Source organism: Herpailurus yagouaroundi, unplaced genomic scaffold (genome assembly GCF_014898765.1).
Source record: "Herpailurus yagouaroundi ecotype Mexico unplaced genomic scaffold, PumYag 140, whole genome shotgun sequence".
Lineage (NCBI taxonomy): Eukaryota > Metazoa > Chordata > Mammalia > Carnivora > Felidae > Herpailurus > Herpailurus yagouaroundi.
The window spans coordinates 86109568-86129659 of NW_024412395.1; the positions used below are offsets into that span (position 1 = coordinate 86109568).

At 48.5% G+C, this 20092-nt stretch overlaps 1 protein-coding gene and 2 long non-coding RNA genes across 3 annotated transcripts in view; 2 read left to right on the forward strand and 1 right to left on the reverse strand.

Moving 5' to 3' along the window:
- LOC121030980 (uncharacterized) lies at positions 1-2044 on the forward strand. The gene is made up of 2 exons (XR_005790493.1): positions 1-560; positions 1738-2044. It is a non-coding gene; the product is annotated as an uncharacterized LOC121030980 (long non-coding RNA).
- A 1406-nt stretch (positions 2045-3450) lies between these two features.
- FZD5 (frizzled class receptor 5) lies at positions 3451-11231 on the reverse strand. Its single transcript, XM_040476028.1, has 2 exons — positions 10595-11231; positions 3451-10316 (listed from the first exon to the last, which is right to left on the reverse strand). Exon 2 carries the CDS (start codon positions 10050-10052, stop codon positions 8280-8282), a length of 1773 nt encoding a protein of 590 aa, XP_040331962.1. The 5' UTR covers positions 10053-10316; positions 10595-11231; the 3' UTR covers positions 3451-8279.
- A 169-nt stretch (positions 11232-11400) lies between these two features.
- LOC121030982 (uncharacterized) overlaps positions 11401-20092 on the forward strand; it is a 28431-nt gene continuing 19739 nt past the window's right edge. The window contains exon 1 of the long non-coding RNA XR_005790494.1: positions 11401-11717. This is a non-coding gene — a long non-coding RNA (uncharacterized LOC121030982). The remainder of the gene's footprint in view (positions 11718-20092) is intronic.

Genomic DNA, 20092 nt, shown 5'->3' on the forward strand with positions numbered 1-20092 from the left:
ACAAGGAAAAGACAAAGGTTTGAAATCTATGTTTGAACCAAATGAAACTGCCATATCTGGAGGTAAAAAGAAAAATGCTTGCCTATCAGCAGTTTCATATGATTCATTCTAAGATTCTTCGGGCCCAGTGCTTCTGGTTAAAGAGAAACTCTCCCTGCTGTATCGGATTCCATCACGACCTTTTCTTTGACATTTACGCTGAATGTGCCCCATATGCTCATACATTACTGAAATCCAACACCACTTAATCTTGGTTTTGTAACAGTGTGAGGTTCATCTCTTGGTTTAGTTTTCCTGTGTGTATAAATACTACTTGATTTAAAGGAAAAACATGCTGAAGCCAGTATTCACAGAAAAATAATTCCCTCTGTATTCAGGTTATACAATGTTTTTTGGAAAAGTTTAGCTACAGCATAGAAGTTAGCTAAATTGGTCTTTCATCACCGAAACTTCTCTCTAGTCACACGTAAAACGACTACAGCTGTTCCCTCAACGAGAGGCTGCATCCTGGAGTGTGGAGCTGCTTGGAAAAGCGCTCGGCAGCCGGCAGCCACTCCCAGGTAAGCGCTCGTTTCTATGCAGAATCTAGATTACACGCAGCATCTAGCAAGTTAAGGACCTGATTGCCTGAAGTCTTAGCCACGTACTGACCTGGTTGGCCAGACACTGTGCCGGCAAGAAAGCAGATCTGGGAACCCTTCGGCAAGGCCTGTTCCTGAGGTACACGGGTGCGGTCGGTTTGGTTTCTGAGGCAGTTTCCACTACCCTGTCTTTAATGGGTTTGGCACATGAGCCAACACGTACTTAATAGGGTACAAATTTTAAGAATATCTGTGGTTTAGCATTTATAGGGTGCAGAAAGAACTAAGTGAAATAGTACAGAAATGAGGAATCTCAAATCAAATGAAAGGTTAACGTTCTTTTAAGAGGCAACAGGTTAGGTGGTAATGATGGAAACTGCTGCGGAGGGAACCACGTCCTCTGAGGGGAGTAGAGAAATTCAGTGATTGCCTCCGGACCTAAAGTCCTCAGGAAGGTTTCCATAGCGTCTACTTCAAGACCGAAAGTCACTCTGCTAGCTTTTCCTTAAGACATCTATTCCTTCCTCCTCTTACCCTTCTCAGTTCTACTAAGCTTGTCTTCTGGCACCCAGACGGGGCCCCCCTGATCTCACTGTGGGGGGAGAGTCTTCCAAGGCAGAGCTTCAGTGTGTGCACCTCCCGCCACTGGTGAGGGTCCTCCCTCAACAAGACCATCTCCCCGCTCCACCTCTGCTAGTGCCCAGTGTGGTAGTGTGTGATGTCAGTTACCACTGTGACCTATTTCTAAAGCATTTTCATCAGGTTCCAGAAAATAAATACAGGACTGTGGGGCTCCCAGGCTGAACCGGCCCCTTGTAAGCTCCTACAGTCACCTACTGGAGCCCTCCCCGGGTTCCCCAAAGCAGCTCCCCACACACTGCCTTTGTTGACTCCCCTGACCTGCCCCTAACCCAAGATGGATCTCCTCACTCCAGGTAGCATCCCCACCTTCCAGGTCCAAGACTCATTTCAGCTGGCATTAGGAACGGGCCCCTCACTTCCTGACGTAACCCCTCTCGTCTCATGGAGGGGATTCCATTCCACCTTTTTAACACCAGCCGTCTACATCCCCCCCTTGTTCTTCAAAACTGCTTCGTCTTCCCAGTGTGAGGATGGGGCGATTACTCGGTCCTTTACTTGCCCTATTATTTCTCAGGATACAGTCCCCAGACCACCTACCTCTCATCAGCTGAAAGTGCCCATGAAAAACGAAGCTTCTCTAAATGCAATGTGGAATCCTGTATTGGATCCTGGAATAGATAAAGAACATTAGTGGAAAATCTGGTGAGATCCAAATGAAGTCTGGAGTTAATGGTAACATGCCAGCGTTGACTTCTTCGTTTTGACAGTGACCTTTGATGACATGTTAGCATTAGGGCACAATGATTAAGGGGTATACAGGAACTGGATTATCTTTGCAAATTTTCTATAAACATAAAGTAAGTCCAAAATAAACTTTTCTTAAAAAAAAAAAACAAAACAGCTTTATGGGCCCCAGACCTACTGAATCTCAATTCCTGGAGCTTAAGCCTGGGAATCTACATTTTTAGTAGGAAGTCCAGAAGATTCTATCCATTCACTTTCCGTTCCATGCCTAAACCGTTGCTTCTTCCTTGCTTTACCTTAACCTGATCTCATCCTTTAGCTCCCCTCAGCCCTAAGATCAGTGCTCTTCTGCCTCTTTCACAGATGAGAAAGCTGAAAAACTCAGAGATTAATATGTCCAGGGTCACACAACCCATAAATGGAGGAGCAGGAACTTGAATCCCTTGCTGTCTAGCTGCCAAGTCTTTAAAGACTTGGCATCCATTCTACTGCCTCTCAATCCCATTTCCATTGGTGACAAACTAAAAAGCTCTAAATACTAAAAGAATTATTATCGGGGCGCCTGGGTGGCTCAGTCAGTTAGGTGCCGGACTTCAGCTCAGGTCATGATCTCAAAGTTTGTGGGTTCGAGCCCCGTGTAGGGCTCTGTGCTGACGGATCAGAGCCTGGAACCTGCTTCGGATTCTGTGTGTGTGTGTGTGTGTGTGTGTGTGTGTGTGTGTGTGTGTGTCTGCCCTTCCCCCCTCTCACTTGCTCAAAAATAAACATTTAAAAAGAATTATTACCAATAATACTCTGGACCCCACCTTTTTCTCCAACCTGCTAAGTCCCTACAGTCCCTTTGCCCCGGCCTGTGGCTTTACTCCTACCCCCTTTTCCACTGGGGAGAAATGAGCAATGAGGAAGCCCTGGGAGGGTGTGCCACCGCCAGAGTCCTGCACATGGAAGGTGCAGCTCTGTTCTTCCGTCAGGATTCAGCTCAACAATGGGGTCTTCCATTCTGCTTCTCCCAACCGTCCTCACTTCTATATGAATCTGACAATGTTCACAGCACTCACTCTGACATTAAATTACATACGCTCATATCATTGTCCACCTCTTAGATTTGTCTTATCTCCCTCCAACAAAATGTGAAGACCCTAATTACCCGTCTTCGACATACTTACACCTCAGAGCGATGCTGGAGAACACGGACATCCCACGCATTAACAGGCGATGGTCCGTGGACTGGGGACTACTCTGCGTTTGGCCAACAGGCAGCCAGGAGAAAGGACTCTGACAATAGTATCTCAGGTTTATCAGGCAGCAGATGATAGGGAGGTGCCAACTCTAAATCAATTTCTAGCCTGTTCTCTGGGCTCCCTGACTTGTATTCAGGGCTTAATACCAAGTTGTGGATCTAACTGCTGAATGACAAACAGTTTTGAGAGTCCCGGCCCCCCCCCCCCCACCAGACACACAACAGGCATCACCTCTATTCAAAGAGGTTCAGTATCAAGTACAGATGGAGGGCTGATAAAATAGAAAACGATCTCAGGCAAGGTCGCTGGTCTTACGTGTATTTCCCTTCATTTCTTCAAGGGATTCATGAAACAATCAGGATCGGCAGGAGAAACCTGAGTACATTCAAGTAAAACATGTTTTCATTAGTTTTGCTGCTGGTGACTGGAATTGGCTTGATTTTCATACTAATAAAAGCATCGCCTCTTTAAGTACATCTGAGAAATCTGATTATGAAGTTAGAATCCACATATCTCCTCAAGCACTCTTAGAAAGCAGTGTGTGTCTTCATAAAAGCATGAGGAGAAAAAGACTTGTACAGCATCTTTTTTATTTTCTTTACCATTGTTTTAATGCACTTTAAAATTTATCTACATTAATTGGGAACAAAGAAACAAAAATAGACATTTCTTTGTTTTTCATAAATAACTACTCTCCATATTTGATAAAAATCTCAAACCATTACTTTACCTCCCCACAAATATAATACATACAAAATCTTTTCTGCAATGATAAGGTCAGCAAATTAAGCATCTTGAGACTAACATAACCACGTACAACTGCTGCTCTACGGACTTCCAGGAACAAAACCAAACCGAAAACTACCTATCGAGAATGTCTGGGTTTCCTTTTGTTAATGTTACGGAGTCAAAATTATAATCCTCTGCCAATAATAATTTATAGATTCAAGTTGATTGTCTACAAAGAAAATATCGCTGGCTCTGACTGGGGAATTCTGGGTCGGACGCGACGGCGAGGATGCTGCAGTGATAGGCACTATACACGGGTGAAAATAAAAAAAAAAGTACTGAATGCCCTGGACGCCACCTACTGACTCGGTATGTGCCTCATGTGGCTCAGTAATAAGTTCACCTGCACCAAACCCGTATCAAAGTCACTAAATCTCTCATATATATAATATATATTATATGTATATACACACCCACAACACATACATACTATACATACAGTTTGTAACAACACAAAGTAATATTGTCTCACAATGGTGTACCAGACAGTGTCCTGGCTGAAATGAATCCTGCAATTGTCAGTGAGCTGCTAGAAGCTTTTGAGAGTTGAGTCAGGTTACTTAGTCCCTCACATCCTGCCCACCCTTTGCCCTGCTTTAATGTCTTGGTAGCTTTTTTTTTTTTTCCTTCCCCTCAGAACCACCCTCCCCCCTCCAGGCATATTTTCCCCCCTGGGATCACTTGCTTGGACTTTGGAGGCAAGAAAGGGCACGCAGAGGGAGCAGGCAATTCTCAGCCACTGTACCTCACACCTGCCTAGATGTGTGACGTTCTCTGTCCTGTTTGCCACATTTGGTGTTAGAAAGCAGTTATTCAAAGCTTTGTCCCTCCTACCCCCCTTGGTCTTTCTGTAGAGCACAAAAGTGAAAGAAGCCCCTTTAGCAGGGGTAGCAGTTCATTAAAATATACAACTACGTTTCCTAGCTCTGGGGTTTCCATTCTGTACTTGAGAGTGCAGGTCACGGATGCTGTTATTAAGGTTCGGTGTGGGATCCATGAGGTTTTCTCCTGGCAGCCGGTGTCAGGATTAGTGCAGCCCTGGCCCAGGAGGAAACAGCCTAATGAATACCAACTTGGAAACAGTGCTGTCGGCACATTATTTAAGCCTGTACATGCACACAATTACACACACACACACACACACAGGCCCGTCATTGGAAACGGTCATGTGAAAAGATGACAAAGGTTTGCAAAGATAAACCAATAAGGCACCAAGAAAAATTATTCTCAGCCAATTTAGACAACATCAAAATGTAAGGAGGGAAATCATATAAATTAAAGAGACTTCCTAAAAGTCTGGCCAATGGATCTGCGGACGGGTCACATTAGTTCCTTTAGACAACTTTCTAAATCTTCACCCCCAACTCATGAAGCGAGACAATGCTTAAAACCGACCTGTGAAAGGGACAACCTGGAAGCTGTACATGTGACATTAAACTGAACCATAAATCCTTTCCAACTCCACAAAGCTATCTGTGAAGAAGTTGCTAGACCCCACCGCCCACAACCTTTCATTTTATAATTGTTTTCATGAGTATGAACTGTCTGCATAATAAAAATGCAAATCAGGGGGAAATAGCATGTGGGATGGAAAGAGAGGGTGGCCATAAATAGATCTGGCTTCTCTCCCCTGGGTGGGGGATGGGGTAGTTGACATTAGGAAGACTCTAGGGAAGCAGGTAGGCTTCATCTTTGAGGGATGGGAGAGGAAGAGCGGGGGCAAGAACACAGACTGAAAACAAAGAGGCATCTCTGAAAAGTGGTGTGCAACTAGACCCCAGAAGGCATTACTTATATTGCCCCTCCTTGGCTCACTGTCCTTTTTCAACTGCTTTTCTTTCTTTTCCTTCACAGTAAATTGGTTGTTTTTGTGAGGCTTGGCATGTTGCCCAAATGAAACACTAATTTTTTTAAAAAATGAAGAATTAACCCACTTTCATCCATTTCATCCCACAACTTTTAGATGCACTGTGCATCATTTTCTAGATTCCTCCACAAAGAAAAAAGTCAAGGGGTCAACCCAAATTAAGCACAATGACCGGAGGCGTCATGACCATCTGTGTACTTTCTGGGAAGACATACTAAAAGAGGGAAGAGGTCAAGGTGATCGGGAAAGGTCCGCATTTGAAAAACACAAGAATTGGCCCTCAGACAGGGGATCTATTCGAAGGTCCTAAGAAGCAGCTTCTGAGTAAGGACAAGAAGATGTGCAAAAAGTTCTGTAGCTCTATGTACTAGGTTTTGTCGAATCCGCTGAAATTTTAACTTTGATTCAGAGTATGAGTGTGTAAGAGCAGTGCGTTTTTATAAAAGCGAGCAGCTTTTGAGAGTCCCCAAAACTACAATACCAGGCTTCTCCCTGAAGCAAAGTGTTTAAGTTCGCTATGGGAACTGTGCATTTGTTTCCTTAATCTCCATGAAGCGAAAACTGGCCTGGGTTTAAATCTTACATTCCCAACTTTGGTATAAATAAAGCACAAATGCCTAGACTCGTCATTTTCCTAGGGAGTCAGTCTAAAATTTTAATTGTTTTTGTCACTTGAGCTTCCTAAATTCGGTCCCCACTCAACCCTGGTCATTGGTATTTTGCTGGTCATTGCACTGTCACCTCCTTCTCCAAGTCATGGCCTCACACTCTTCATGAAGGAACAGTTAAACAGATTAGAAAAGCAAACAGAATTCTTAAATAGTAAAGAAACCTGTGTGTGTGTGTGTGTGTGTGTGTGTGTGTGTGTGTGTGTGTTCGTATATAGGCTTTCATATATTAATGAATGGTTAAGCATGTCGGAAAGCAAACAGAATTCTCTAATAGCAAAGTGCATGTGTACGTGCATGTGGGTGCATGCAAGTGTGTGCTCGGCAAAAAGAAAAACATATTGAGGTGGGGGAGAGAGGACAGCTTTCCTCCTGCACCAGTCCCCTGAGCCATATTTTAAAAGCTTCTGCACGTGCATTATGGGTGTCATTTGTTTGGGGAGACTGCAGAGAGCAATGTTTGGCTGCTTTTGGAATATCTGCCTAATAAATGAGTCCAAAGTCCAGGGACACTTATTTTCCCTCATTGCTGCCAATGTTTGTTCACAGGTAGCCAGCCTCCCTGCCCCCAGCTCAAGCACCCCGTTCAAGGGTGGGTGGGGTTTCTTAATCACAGCTCTCCAGGAGAGGAGGACTAAGAAAAGCAAAAAGACTGTTTAACATGATAAAGGTGGGATGGGGTGGAGCAGATAAGAGAAGTGTTAGAAATTTACCTAATTACTGGAGGTATATCCATTTTAGTCCTTAAATCTAAAAAGCAGCTCCTTTAACAACCATCTCTAAGTACTTCCAGAAGAAGGGAGTGGGTTTACCTTTACCAAAATCAGAACACGAGTTCTTAAAAAAAAAAAAAAAAAAAAAAAATGGAATCACTGACGCCTGTTAACCACCCACTCCTTCTCTGGCACAAAGCTGCCATTTTACCAGTCTAGAATTCAAGCTCAACCAATCCCCATCCTCGAGATTTTCACTTTTCCAAATATTTATACCGGCACTCTATGATGCTACCTCTAACTTATTCAAGACCATGCTGGGTGCTGTTAGGAATAAGAATGATTACCAGAACTACAGAAAAGAAACCGAAGGTCGATAAATAAACAAAACTAGTATGGCACACAAAATCGTTAAACGCTGTCCTCTCTAACCTTGTCACTTTGGGGAGGCCCTAGCCCCATTATGCTTCCCCTCCTCGACATGAATTGGGGTTTCCTCTAACTTAGGGACTATAAACAGCGACCAGCAGCTCAGCCTTAAAGCGTCTGGGACACTTTAAGCAGTGAAAGAAAACAAGCTGAAAAATCACACCTGACAACCTCCCAGGCATTCATAGCAACCTAAACTTTCACTGTTCACATTTGTTTTAAAGACACAAGTATAGGAAATATATTTTCCCAATTTAGACCACACAGTTCAAAGAAACCTGAACTAAGCGGAACTTCATTATAATGCCAACCTTAGGATTGTAAAGCCCCCAAAGCAAAGGTAAATTTTGTTGCCAAAATGCAACAAAGTTAAAAATTAAGAAAACTACATATAAATTAACAACAGGCTTCCCCTAAAACAAAAACAAAAACAAAAACAAAAGGTAGTAAGAAACACAAAATAGAATACACGTGGGCTGAGCCCCTTCGAGAAGTCCTGGGACCGGGACGGCCTTTGAAAGGGCCAAAGGCCCCTTTCCCCTCTCTCCAAGTTGCCCCAGGAGGGGGCATCAGCACCATGAAGGTAAACGGAAGTGAACTTGGCAAAACTACCAAACAAAACAACCCCCCTCCCTCCACTCCCGGCCCCTCTGGGCCTCGGCGTCCTACACGTGCGACAGGGACACCTGCTTGTGGTAGGCGGCGGCGGCGGCGGTGGCGGCGGGGGGGCCCGGCGGCCCGGTCCTGCCCGTGAGCGAGGCGCTCGCCTCATAGTCCCCCGCGGCCGTGGCGCCGCCGCTCTTGTGGCCCCGCCGCGGGCGGCAGCAGCATCGGCTGGTGAAGCGCCGCCACGACTCCACAGTCTTGCCGGACCAAATCCAGACGCCCGACGTGATGCCCACCACGAGGCACATGAAGTACTTGAGCATGAGCACCCAGTACTCGGGCTTGGCGCGCGGCTGGCCGGCGTCGGGGCCCGGGCACGCGCAGGTGAGCGCGGCCTCCCAGCTCTCGCGATAGTGCTGCTCGTACAGGTAGCAGGCCACCACGATGCTGGCGGGCACGGTGTACAGGAGAGTGAAGATACCGATGCGGATCATGAGCTTCTCCAGCTTGTCCGTCTTGGTGCCGCCCTGCTTGATGACGCTTCGGATGCGGAAGAGCGACACGAACCCCGCCAGGAGGAAGAGGGTGCCCACCAGCAGGTAGAGCACCAGCGGGCCCAGCACGAAGCCGCGCAGCGAGTTCAGGTTCTGGTTGCCCACGTAGCAGATGCCGGCCACCGGGTCCCCATCCACGGAGCTCAGTGCCAGCGCCGTGATGGACTTGACGCTGGGGATGAGCCACGCGGCCAGGTGGAAGTACTGTGCATAGCCCGCGATGGCCTCGTTGCCCCACTTCATGCCAGCTGCCAAGAACCAGGTGAGCGACAGGATGACCCACCAGATGGAGCTGGCCATCCCAAAGAAGTAGACCAGCAGGAAGACGACAGTGCACAGCGCAGGGCCCGTCGTCTCGTAGTGAATGTGGCTGTGCTCGCGGCTGCAGGCGACGCTGGCGTGGCCCACCACCAGGCGCACCAGGAAGCCCAGCGACACGCACAAGTAGCAGGCAGACAGGAAGATGATGGGACGCTCCGGGTAGCGGAAGCGTTCCATGTCTATTAGGAAGGTGGCTACCGTGGTGGAGGTGGAGATGAAGCACAGCACAGACCACAGCCCAATCCAGAAGGTGGCGAACGTGCGCTCGTCGGGGCTGAAGGAGGGCTGGTAGCAGGGCACGGCGCAGTTGGGCACCTGGCCCGTGCGCACCTTGTTGTAGAGCGGGTGAGACTCCTTCAAGATGGGGACGAAGGGCTCGCGGCACTTGCACACCGACGGGCCCCCGGCGGCGCACTCGCCCCCTGAGGCCGGTGCGCCCGCGGGGCCCAGGAGGGTGGGTTTGGCCGGGAAGGGCCTGGGGGGCGCCGTGGTGGCCTCGCTGCGGTTGTAATCCATGCACAGGACCTCGGCGTCGCGGCCCAGCACCGGGAGGCGGTCGCAGCTCATGCGCTCCGGCCAGGCGAAGCCGTACTGGCGCATGAGCGGCGAGCAGCCGGCCTTGGCGCGCTCGCACACGGAGCGGCAGGGCGGCAGCGGCTTGTGGTAGTCGGGCAGGCAGATGGGCGTGTACATGGAGCACAGGAAGAAGCGCAGGTCCGGCGAGCAGTGGATCTCCACCAGCGGCCAGAACTGGTGCACCTCCAGGCCCGCCTCGTCCTGCGTGTCGTGGTTGAACTGGTTGGGCATGTGCGTCAGGTTGTAGCCGATGCCGCGGCACATGGGCACTGTGATTTCCTGGCACACTGGGGCCTTGGAGGCAGCCGCCGCCCGGCCCGCCAGCTGCGCCAGGAGCAGCAGCAGCAGGGAGGGCGGTGCGGACGGGTCAGGCCGAGCCATAGCCCCCTCCCTCCCCTCGCCGCGCCCGCCGCAGCCCGCGCGGGGCCCACGCAGCCGGGGGAAACCGGGCTGGCCTTTCCGCCGACTCGTGTGTGGCGCCGGGGCTGGCAACCTGTTGGTTTCTTTTTCTCTCAAATCCGTCCAAAGATAAACTGTTTCGGGAAGGCGCTGCCTCCGCAGGCAGCGCTCTGCTCTTCGCCAGATAGGGCTGGGGAGGGACGGTTAGGGCTCCGATTCCAGAAGAAGTACTCTTTAAAAAGGAAGCTGAGGGAGAAGAAAAATTGCAACCACTCCCAGTTAGAAGGGAGTCAACCGCTCAGTCCCCGCAAGCGCTCTCCAAATCTCCAAGTTAATGTCTCTTCCTTCCCTCCCCTCCACCTCCGGGAACCAAACTACTGACTCCCGGCCCACCCCCACGCCCCTCCTCCCTTAACGCTGGGCCTTCTAGGCTGTACCCCGGGGTCAGAAAGCTCAGCCGCCAGGAAAAGCGCGGAGGAACCGGGAAACGAACGGAAAGAAAGGGGTTAGGCGCGGGCTCTCACCTTCGCGGATCCTGAAAAGCAGATAGTCGTCAGCCAGCCTGGGTCTCCTGTTCCTGGGGCAGTCTCTCAGAAATGCGACTCAGAGACGGGCTGGCACCCGGAAAGTTTGGCGATAGGCTGGGTACCCGAGGCGAGGCACATGGCAGCAGGTGGGGGCTTCTCAGAGAGGGGGTCGCACCCTGAACGCGGTCGCCGCAGGCCGGTCACTCGCCCTCTCCTCCTCCGGGGCCCCCCGCATGATCCGAGCGGGGCAGAGCAGGAGCCGACCGTGCGTTCTGCCGGGGTCCGGGAGCCGGACGAAGGGCGAGCGCGCCTGGCAGCACCTGGGCGAGAGGAAGGCGGTGTGCGGCAGCCTGGGGATCCCGCCGCCTCACTGCACCGCGAGCAGCTGGCGCTGGCCCCGCCGGGACTGCATGGTGCTCGCCCGCCGCCGCGTCCCGCCGGCCGCTCGCCTCCTCCCCTGCAGGGGGCTCCGCGCTCCAGCGGACTCCTGGGGGCGGTGGCGGCGCTCCCGGGACGCGCCCGGCTCGGCTCCTCCCCCGCACTCTCTCACTCTTTTGCCCACCTCCAGCGGGCACCGAACGGCGCGCGCGGCGGCGACGACGGCGGAGTCACGGCCGCGGGCTGACTGGCCTCTCCCGCCCCGCCCGGGTCACCTGCCTCTAATGCCCGCCGGGAGGCCCCGCCCCTTCCCCGCCCCCTCGCGCCGGGGCTCGGTTGGTGGGCCGCCCCGCCACGTTCTCCGCGCGTCCCCGCCCACTGCCCCGCGGGCTCGGCCTCTCCCCCTGCGCCCTCCGGCCCCGCCCGGAGCCGGCCGCCGAAGAGCGCCGGCCAATAGCTGGCCGGAGAGCGATGGGGGCGGGGCGAATGCTGATCGCTCCTTCTAGAGACCCCCGGCGGGAAACCCTTGCCAGAAGTCCCTCCGGAGTTCGCTGCGGGCGCACAGCGGTCCCCGGCTCACTTTCCTGTAATAGGCTGGCTTATGAACCCTTGCTTCCAGGGCCCCTACCAGGTCTCTCTGCAGCTAAAAATCTTCACAGTCCAGCGCTTGTTTAAAAGAACCGCTCGAAGAATCATTCTTAACCGTGGCACCTGCCTCCGCTCTGCGCTGTCTTCCTACCAGGTGAGCTCACACTGAGAGAAGAGCGAAGGTGTATTGAGTCCCTACTGCGTGCCAGACAGCGCGTTAATCGTTTATACCTTAATACAAGATCTCAGATGTTTACAATCCTGTGAGACAGGTACTCCTTACAGGTGAAGGAACAAAGGTTGAGAAGCTTGACCAAGGCAACAGAGCTAATACTTCCCAAAGAAAGCCGCAACATAGGCAGCCTTCACCCCAGTATTCCGAGCGCCTGGCACATAGTAGGCGCTCAAATGCTAACTCAGGATTCGAACCCACGTATCTGCATCCCCGTTTTAACCACTGTCCCCACCCGTCTACTACCTGTATCTCCTAGTCTTCAACCTTTACTGTTGCACTTAACAAACTCTTATTGTCGCCATAAAGTGATTTTCTTCCTGTCTTTGGAAGACTGGAGAGATGTTAGTCCTCTATCTGTCGAAGTTTAAAAGCCCAAGCAGTTCCGAAATCGCCTGCGGAGAGAAGCCGCGCCAGCTCGCGGATCTGTTGCGGGTAGGGCGCCTGGCCCCCCGGGGCTTCGAGCTGTAAGAGCCGTGCACTGGCTCGCCTCTGGGGAGCGGGGGCGCTGGGAGCAGGCCCGGCAGGAGGGAGGACCAGCTGGGTGCCCCGACTGCTGGGACACACAGTGGCGCTCTCCAGATAGGTTATTATGCTGCAAGTTTTAAATGTCTTAAAAATGCCTCTTTTCTACGTGTTCTAATTAGGTTGGGAGACTGAGGTGTTTAGCATTCTTGAAATTCATTCACACGCTTACAAAAGGGTTTGCATTGTTTCCTGCTCCCCCCACCCCTTCCTTCTTCTGGGAAGAAGGCGCGGGGGGGGGGGGTGGCAGGAACAGGAGGGCCTGGGTACTTCAAGGAGTCAGGACTGGACTAAAGGGTTGAGACATATAGACTGCAGTTATCGTCGTTCTTCTGTCCTGGATCCCGTTTGTACAGACTGGGAGACTGGATTGCCCAAGAGCCGTCTCCCTCCGGCTCATCACCAAGGCTTTGTGGAAAATTATGGAGATACGTGCATTAATCCCAGACTCAGAGTTTAAAGTGAATAAATACAGTTGTTTCACAAGCATCAAAACTATTAATAGATATATTTAGAATGTACCTTCCACCTTTCATGCCCTGAAATTCTACAGGTGTTCATATTTAACCTCTTTTGTGTTTTGGAAACACTTGGCACTCTGGGTCGGCAAACATCCCAGGGTTGAAAGTAGTGGGAGTTGAAAAGCTATGGAATAGCAATCAGAAAGAAAGGGAAACCCTCAGTGGAAAGTATGTGCAGACTGTGAAAATGCCAAGCAAGGGCTGTCTCATTCTGTGCCCTTTATGCAACGTGTGTATTATTGGGGATGGACAAGTGTTGGCTAATAATAAAAATTATTTGAAGTTGGAGAATGTTAATCACTCACACTGGAATTTAGCCAGAATACTTGTGTTATTTCACTTGGTTCTGATTCAAACGATGTTATCTACTGGTCTGTAAACCTCTCCCCTCTTAATCAAGAGCGAAATGTTATTTTTGCTTGGAGATCTCTAATAATAGTAGTAACAACAGCAGGAAACTTTGCCAAGAGAGACTTATTTTGCATTGTATAGTTTTTGTATCATTTAAAATTTTGCTTTTTTTACACATACTACTTCAGTTTAAAGGCAGTTTAAAATACACTCTTTAACATGTATTTAGGCAGGCTGCTAAATAATTCATTTAGAGCTCATTTGATCGTTGCAACAATCAGATGAAATGGGTACCATAATGGCTTGCTTGAGGTGACCAATTTAGTCCATCAGAAGGATAGAAACCAAATTGGTCTCCCGACTCATAATTTATTATTTAACAAACTAGAAAACACTACGTGATTTTTTAAAGGTGCAATTTGGAAGCATTCTTGTCAATGAATTCGCTCATCTGTACTTCCACTCGTAGCCATTCGTCCGTCCGTCTGTCCGTCCGTCCATCCATCCGTCCATCCATCCATCCATTCATCCAAGAAACATCAGTTTCTGAGTTGAAGACACAACTATGTTAAACATGTTTCTGCAAAGTGAAATTCATGAAATTCAACGTAAATTATTGTCCTGCGTGTTTATGAATTGATGAAAATACAGAGAACGATGCTAAGTATTCCATCAAGGGGGGCATCTGGGTGGCTCAGTCGGTTGAGCATCCGACTTTGGCTCAGGTCATGATCTCACAGTTTGTGGGTTTGAGACTTGCATTGGGCTCTGTGCTGACAGCTCAGAGCCTGGAGCCTGTTTCTGATTCTGTGTCTCCCTCTCTCTCTGCTCCTCCCCCACTCACACTCTGTCTCTCTCTCTCTCTCAAAAATAAATAAACATTTAAAAAAAATTAAACATTTGGGGCGCCTGGGTGGCTCAGTCGGTTAAGCGGCCGACTTTGGCTCAGGTCATGATCTTGCGGTCCGTGAGTTCAAGCCCCAGGTCGGGCTCTGTGCTGACAGCTCAGAGCCTGGAGCCTGTTTCAGATTCTGTGTCTCCCTCTTTCTGACCTTCCCCTGTACATGCTCTGTGTCTCTCTGTCTCAAAAATAAATAAATGTTAAAAAAAAAATTAAACATTTTATCAAGTAAGTGTGTGATATTCCAAAAGTGTTGAGGCACTGGCTTTGGATTTTGTCACCAGGGAATAGTTGGAGCATTTTGAATCTCACTAGACTTGTGTTCCTTATCTATGCATTATTCTGTTGACACACTTGAGAGTTCCGTGCTATAGGAATGACTGGACAGGTTAACTTTGTATAATCTTCAGTGTCTTCATAATCAAGCCTGGAACCGTATGCTGCACACAAACACCTTCAGTAAATATTTGTGAAATAAGTGGATGAATGATTGACAACATGAATGAGATTACCTTCCTAAACTTTAGCAGCTGGCATTGAATCCTTGCATGCAGCTTCTCTTACATCTCTGAGGTTGACGATATACAAATGCAGCATGAGTCCAAGCCTTGTCCCTGCCTAGCAGCTCAACCACCTAACAGCTCCAGGGGCTCTCTGCTTGCCTGCAAAATGGAGTTACAGATAGTTAGCTCCTTCATAGTGTTGTAGTGAGGGGATAAATGAATTTATACGGTAAAGGGCTTAGAACCTCATTTAGTGCCTGGGAAGTCTATATAGTCTTAGTCATTATTATTAGTTTCCACTATGGTTCATTCTACTTGTCTGTTTTCCCAACGTTTTATATTCTCTTTTGCGTATTACTTTAATAATGGGGGAAAGTTACACTTTTTAGATGCACTTTCTGTGGAGCACACTCTCAGCCGTCACCAGCCATCTCTGGTAGTTAGATATTAGATACATTTTATGCCAAAGCAGAGATCATTTCACTTGCCCTGAATGCAAGTGCAACCAGCCAGTCACTATGCAAACGTACACAGTGCTGGCCCAGAAGAGACACTGCCAGCCGACATGAATCCCTCGCAGGTGTTTCCAGACTGGCTCCTTCCATGTCCTAGAGCGTTTCTGATCTCTTCTCTTACCAGATCACACACCTCTACATGAGAAACCAAGACCCTAATCAGAGAATTGACAAGAGGAGTCATTTACCCATGTGCATAATGAGAATGCCTTGTTCACATTATAAGAGGAATAATTCAACGATAATCTTTAGTCCTTTCTGCTCCACCATGGTGGTATGGTGGAGATTATAGAAAAGCAAAAGCTTTTTCTTCCCCCAAAGGTAATGGAAGTACTAATCTTTCCCACATTAAACTGTGCCTCTTAGCGGCACATTATGATCACCTGGGGGAGCCTTAAGAAACACTGATGCTTGGGCCCTATTAAATCAAAATCTCTAGTTCAGGGACCATTGAGATCTCATTTTTTGGTTTTGCTTGTTTGTTTGCCTGCTTGTATTGCTGTTTTGTTTTAACTCTCCAGGTGATCCTGATTTTTAGCTAGGCTCAAGAATAACTGACACGGATGATTTTGTCATTTTCTCAGTCCAGCCCCAAGCTTGGGCCCAGCTGGATCTTCTGCAAAAGGGGTTAATCACATCAGTGTGCAAATGGGGCACCTCGGGAGAAAGTATAGAGAAGCGCAGCCTAATTGCATGTGAGTCTGTTTGGACTGAAGGAAAAATGGTGTAAAGCAACAGAACTGTGGTATGGTGATGATATGGTTAACAGCAGTGGAGACAATAATAACACTTTATGTATATCATCTCTTTTGCCTCTGGAATCTTGTAAGGGCGATATTATTATTTCCATGTTATAGATTAAGAAACGGAGGTTCAGACAAGTTAAGTAACTTGTTATACAGGGTTACATAGCTTCCAACTTAGATTTTCCTGACTCCAAAGCCTATGCGGCCATCGACTGCAGACCTCAAGTTAAGCCCAGCAGAGAGGGTCCTGAGAACCACCAGATGGTAAATCTTGAGAGAAGCAACTCTCCTTGTTCCTTTGCATCACTTTCCTAGGGACCAGGTTGAATCTTCAATTCTGGTGTGGCCTCTTGTGGAGGAGGGGCTAATGTGTGAGGAAGCTGAAGACTCTGGATTCACCTGGAATCCAGTGTGAGACTAGAGCCAATTTGTTCTCTGAGCTTTGCAGACCAGGCATGAGGTGGGACGCCCCTTAGACTTAGAACCTCCCTGGCATCTCGGCAGGTCCAGGTCAGTAAATATTGATGTCACGCATGCTGTGGGCCAAGCACTGGTGCTGGGGTGCAAAGATGATGAGGCAGGGACTTTCCAGGCAGGGCATGGTGGGAGCATAGCAGATGCACCTATCTCAACCTGGTGGCTCAAGGAAGACCTGGGCTCTGCCCAGAAGGCCGAATAGGAGTTAGGCAATTTATCAGTCAGAGTTTAGTACAGGAAAGAGAAACCACCCCAGGTATTTCAAGCAGAGGAAGACTTAATACTGAGAATCAAGCAGGGCCTCGCAAAATTGTTGGAAAGGCTGGAGGGGCAGAAGTCAGGAGGCTACCTGGACTGTTGAGTTCAAGGGACCACCACAGTAGCCGAGTCCCAGAAATCAGTGGTGTTGCTGCCGCAGCTGCCTTCACGCCCATGAACCTGGCGACTAGACACTGAGACAGGATGGAGTCCAGCACTGAGGCCTCTTTGCATTACCTCTGAGACTGCGCTTGCCAGCCTCAGCTGAAGCAGCCTGGTGCCTTCCCTTTGCACCTGCTGGATCTCCGAGGAATGCACCTGGTTGACCAAACATATATTGTATCCAGACCCTAGCTGCAAGAGAGTCTGGGAAATGTCATTTTCAAGTGTCCAGTTTCTCCAACAAGATTTCTAGAAGGATATAACAGAAACAATCCTAGTATCTACTACAGGTGAAAAAACTGAGAACTTCCTAGACAGAGGAATCTGCACAAGTAAAGGGCATAAGGCCACAGAAGAGCACAGGACAAGTGGCTCTCAGGGAGTAACAGAAGCATCTGAATCAACGTTTTTACCTGAAATCACATTCATGTCTAATTAATGTTATCTTTAAATTTAGATCCATACATATACTCTACAAATAACATGCTTTTACTGATACGGTGCTGGACTTATTCAACTGACTACTAATGCAGAAGGAGAAAGGAAATGAGCAAAAAGCACAACAAAGAAATAAATGGAAGTATTAAGTGAGAAAACAGAACCTTAACCTTCGCCAAGCATAATGTTGCAAACACTATTGACACTCAAGACTCATCTCTTCTCTTTCCTAACAGAACCCCAGTTTTTGGTTTTGTTTTATTTTGAGTCTACACTTTTCTGCACGGCCATGTGCTCCAAGGGGACTCAGTCCAAGCCTCAAGTAACATGTATTTGGTGCAACCCATCGTGCTCCCCCATTTCCTCTTATTAGCATATAGGTTACACAGGTGCACAGGGCACAGTTCTGGCCAATAAGGAGGCGTGCTGATGGGAGAGATTTTACTCCAGAGGAGAAGCAGCCCTCTCTCTTGTTGCTGGATATTATTTTGTCTGCGTGCAGCGCCTACCATTGTGGGCACCGTCTTGCAACCGTGAAAGGGCTCAGCTGACACATGAGGAGGGATGACATTGAGGCTGCCTGAACCGCCTGCCTCCAGACTTCTTATGTGATGCAACACACTGCTAGTTTCTTAAGCCAACTGAGTCACTGTTTTCTGTCACTTGCAACTGAGAACATCGTGACTACTACGTGCAGTCTGTAGATTCAGGATGACGATCTGCCCACTTAAACTTGGGTAATAGAAGTCTCTGAAGAAATTTAAGGACAAACATTTATCCTCTTCCCCCCCCCTCTTTTTTTTTTTTAACCAGAAAAACTGTTATTCATCCTTCAAAAGTATTCAAGACCCACTCAAATGTCATTCCTGTCTGGCTGAGCTGTTTGTTGTAGACTGTATTCCCACAACCCTTCCCTCACTCCTCTGTTACAGAGTTTTACTCCTTCTCTTTCAACAAATATTTATGGAGTGCCTATTATGGGTTTGGTAATCTTTTAGGCAGAGGAGTTGCAGCAGGGAACTAAATGCATGGAGATTCCAGTCTAGTGGCAAGACAGAAAATGATGGAAAACACTTAAATGTGATGACTCTTATCAAAGGGGGGGGGGGCGGGGAAAGAATTCTTATGGCAGCCTTTAAAAGAGGAGGAAATATGGGGCGCCTGGGTGGCGCAGTCGGTTAAGCGTCTGACTTCAGCCAGGTCACGATCTCGCGGTCCGTGAGTTCAAGCCCCGCGTCGGGCTCTGGGCTGATGGCTCAGAGCCTGGAGCCTGTTTCTGATTCTGTGTCTCCCTCTCTCTCTGCCCCTCGCCCGTTCATGCTCTGTTTCTCTCTGTCCCAAAAATAAAATAAACGTTGAAAAAAAAAATTTAAAAAAATAAAAGAGGAGGAAATAACTACCTTGAGTTTATTTTACTGTGCTGTGATTATCTATGTATCAATTGTTTCCAATCGGTTGTATGTTCCTGCAACCTCACATCCCTCACCGCCTGCCTAAGAAATCGGATTTTCCAAAGGTGGCTGCAAAAACTTCTCCCATCCGAGGTGTTCTGCAATGTAAACTTGCCATTCCCCATAGAGGAGGGAAGTGGGAGGTCCTAAGTGTCCCCTCCCTTTGAATCTCAGTGGGCTTGTGATGACTTTGACCAACAGATTATGCCGGAAGTGATGCAACGGGACTTCCGTGGATAGGTCATAAAAGGTCATGCAGCTTCTACCTGCTTCTCTTGGAGCACTGGTCTTTGGAAATGTTTCTTCTATGGGGCACTCCCTCTCGAAACCTGTATGTAGGTGCTCCAGGTGACGTTTCCAGCTGAATGAGCGGACAGGTCATCCCAGGCCAGGAGTTGGACGTATGCAAAAGGAGCTTCCAGATGATTCCAGCCCCCAGCCTCAAGTTTTCCCAACTGAGGCCCCGGGTATCAGGAAGCAAAACCAAGCCATCCCTTACTGTTTGTCCTGCTAACTCGTGGCCGACAGCATCCCTGAGCATAATAAAATGCACACTGGGTTTACACCACTAGTTTGGAGTGGAAAACCCCAAACCTGCCTTCCTGTGAGACCTTAGATGACCAAGTAGACAACTTTTTTTCTTTTTACCGGACGCAGCTGGCGATCAGCTTAGGCACTGAAGCTCGAGGACTTTCATCCTGTTGAACCTCGCTCACGATGATATGCATGTGAAATGTCTAATCTTTTAAAACACAAATCTTCACCATTGATCTTAATATCCCGCTGCAGTGAGTTCCCCAGGTCAATTGTGTAGAGTGGGGGAAAAAAGTACCTTCTTTTATCCATTTTAAACATGCTGTCTTTTCATCCCATCCCGTTCTTCCCCAAGTAAAGCAATTTCCATTTTGTGGCTACCTGGACACAGGGAGCTGAGTTGAGACAATAATCTTGCTTTGAGCCGGTTACCCACAAGGCCTCAGGTGTGCTGAGACACGGCACAGTGGATCTTAGCTGGTGGCTTCAAGGTGGTGGGACACTCTTCTAATTAGTCACAGGTTTAGTGCCAAGCTTTTAAAAACTAATGTCTATGGGTATCTTCTTGTGGGGCTGGTAAACGGAACACAATATAGTGGGAAGAGCATTGGCTAGTACATGCACAATCTAGATTCAAGTCTTTTTTTTTTTTTTCATTTATTTATTTTTGAGAGAGAGAGAGAGAAGCAGAGAGGGAGACAGAGAATCCCAAGCAGGCCCCGGACTATCAGCGCAGAGCCTGATGTGGGGCCTGAACTAACAAACCATGAGATCATGACCTGAGCCAAAACCAAGAGTAGGGTGCTTGACCAACTCAGACACCCGGGCACCCCTGGATTCAAGTCTTATCTTGTGAGTGAGCTGTGTGTCCTTGGACATAACACTTAACCTCTCTGGACCTCATTTTTCTCAACT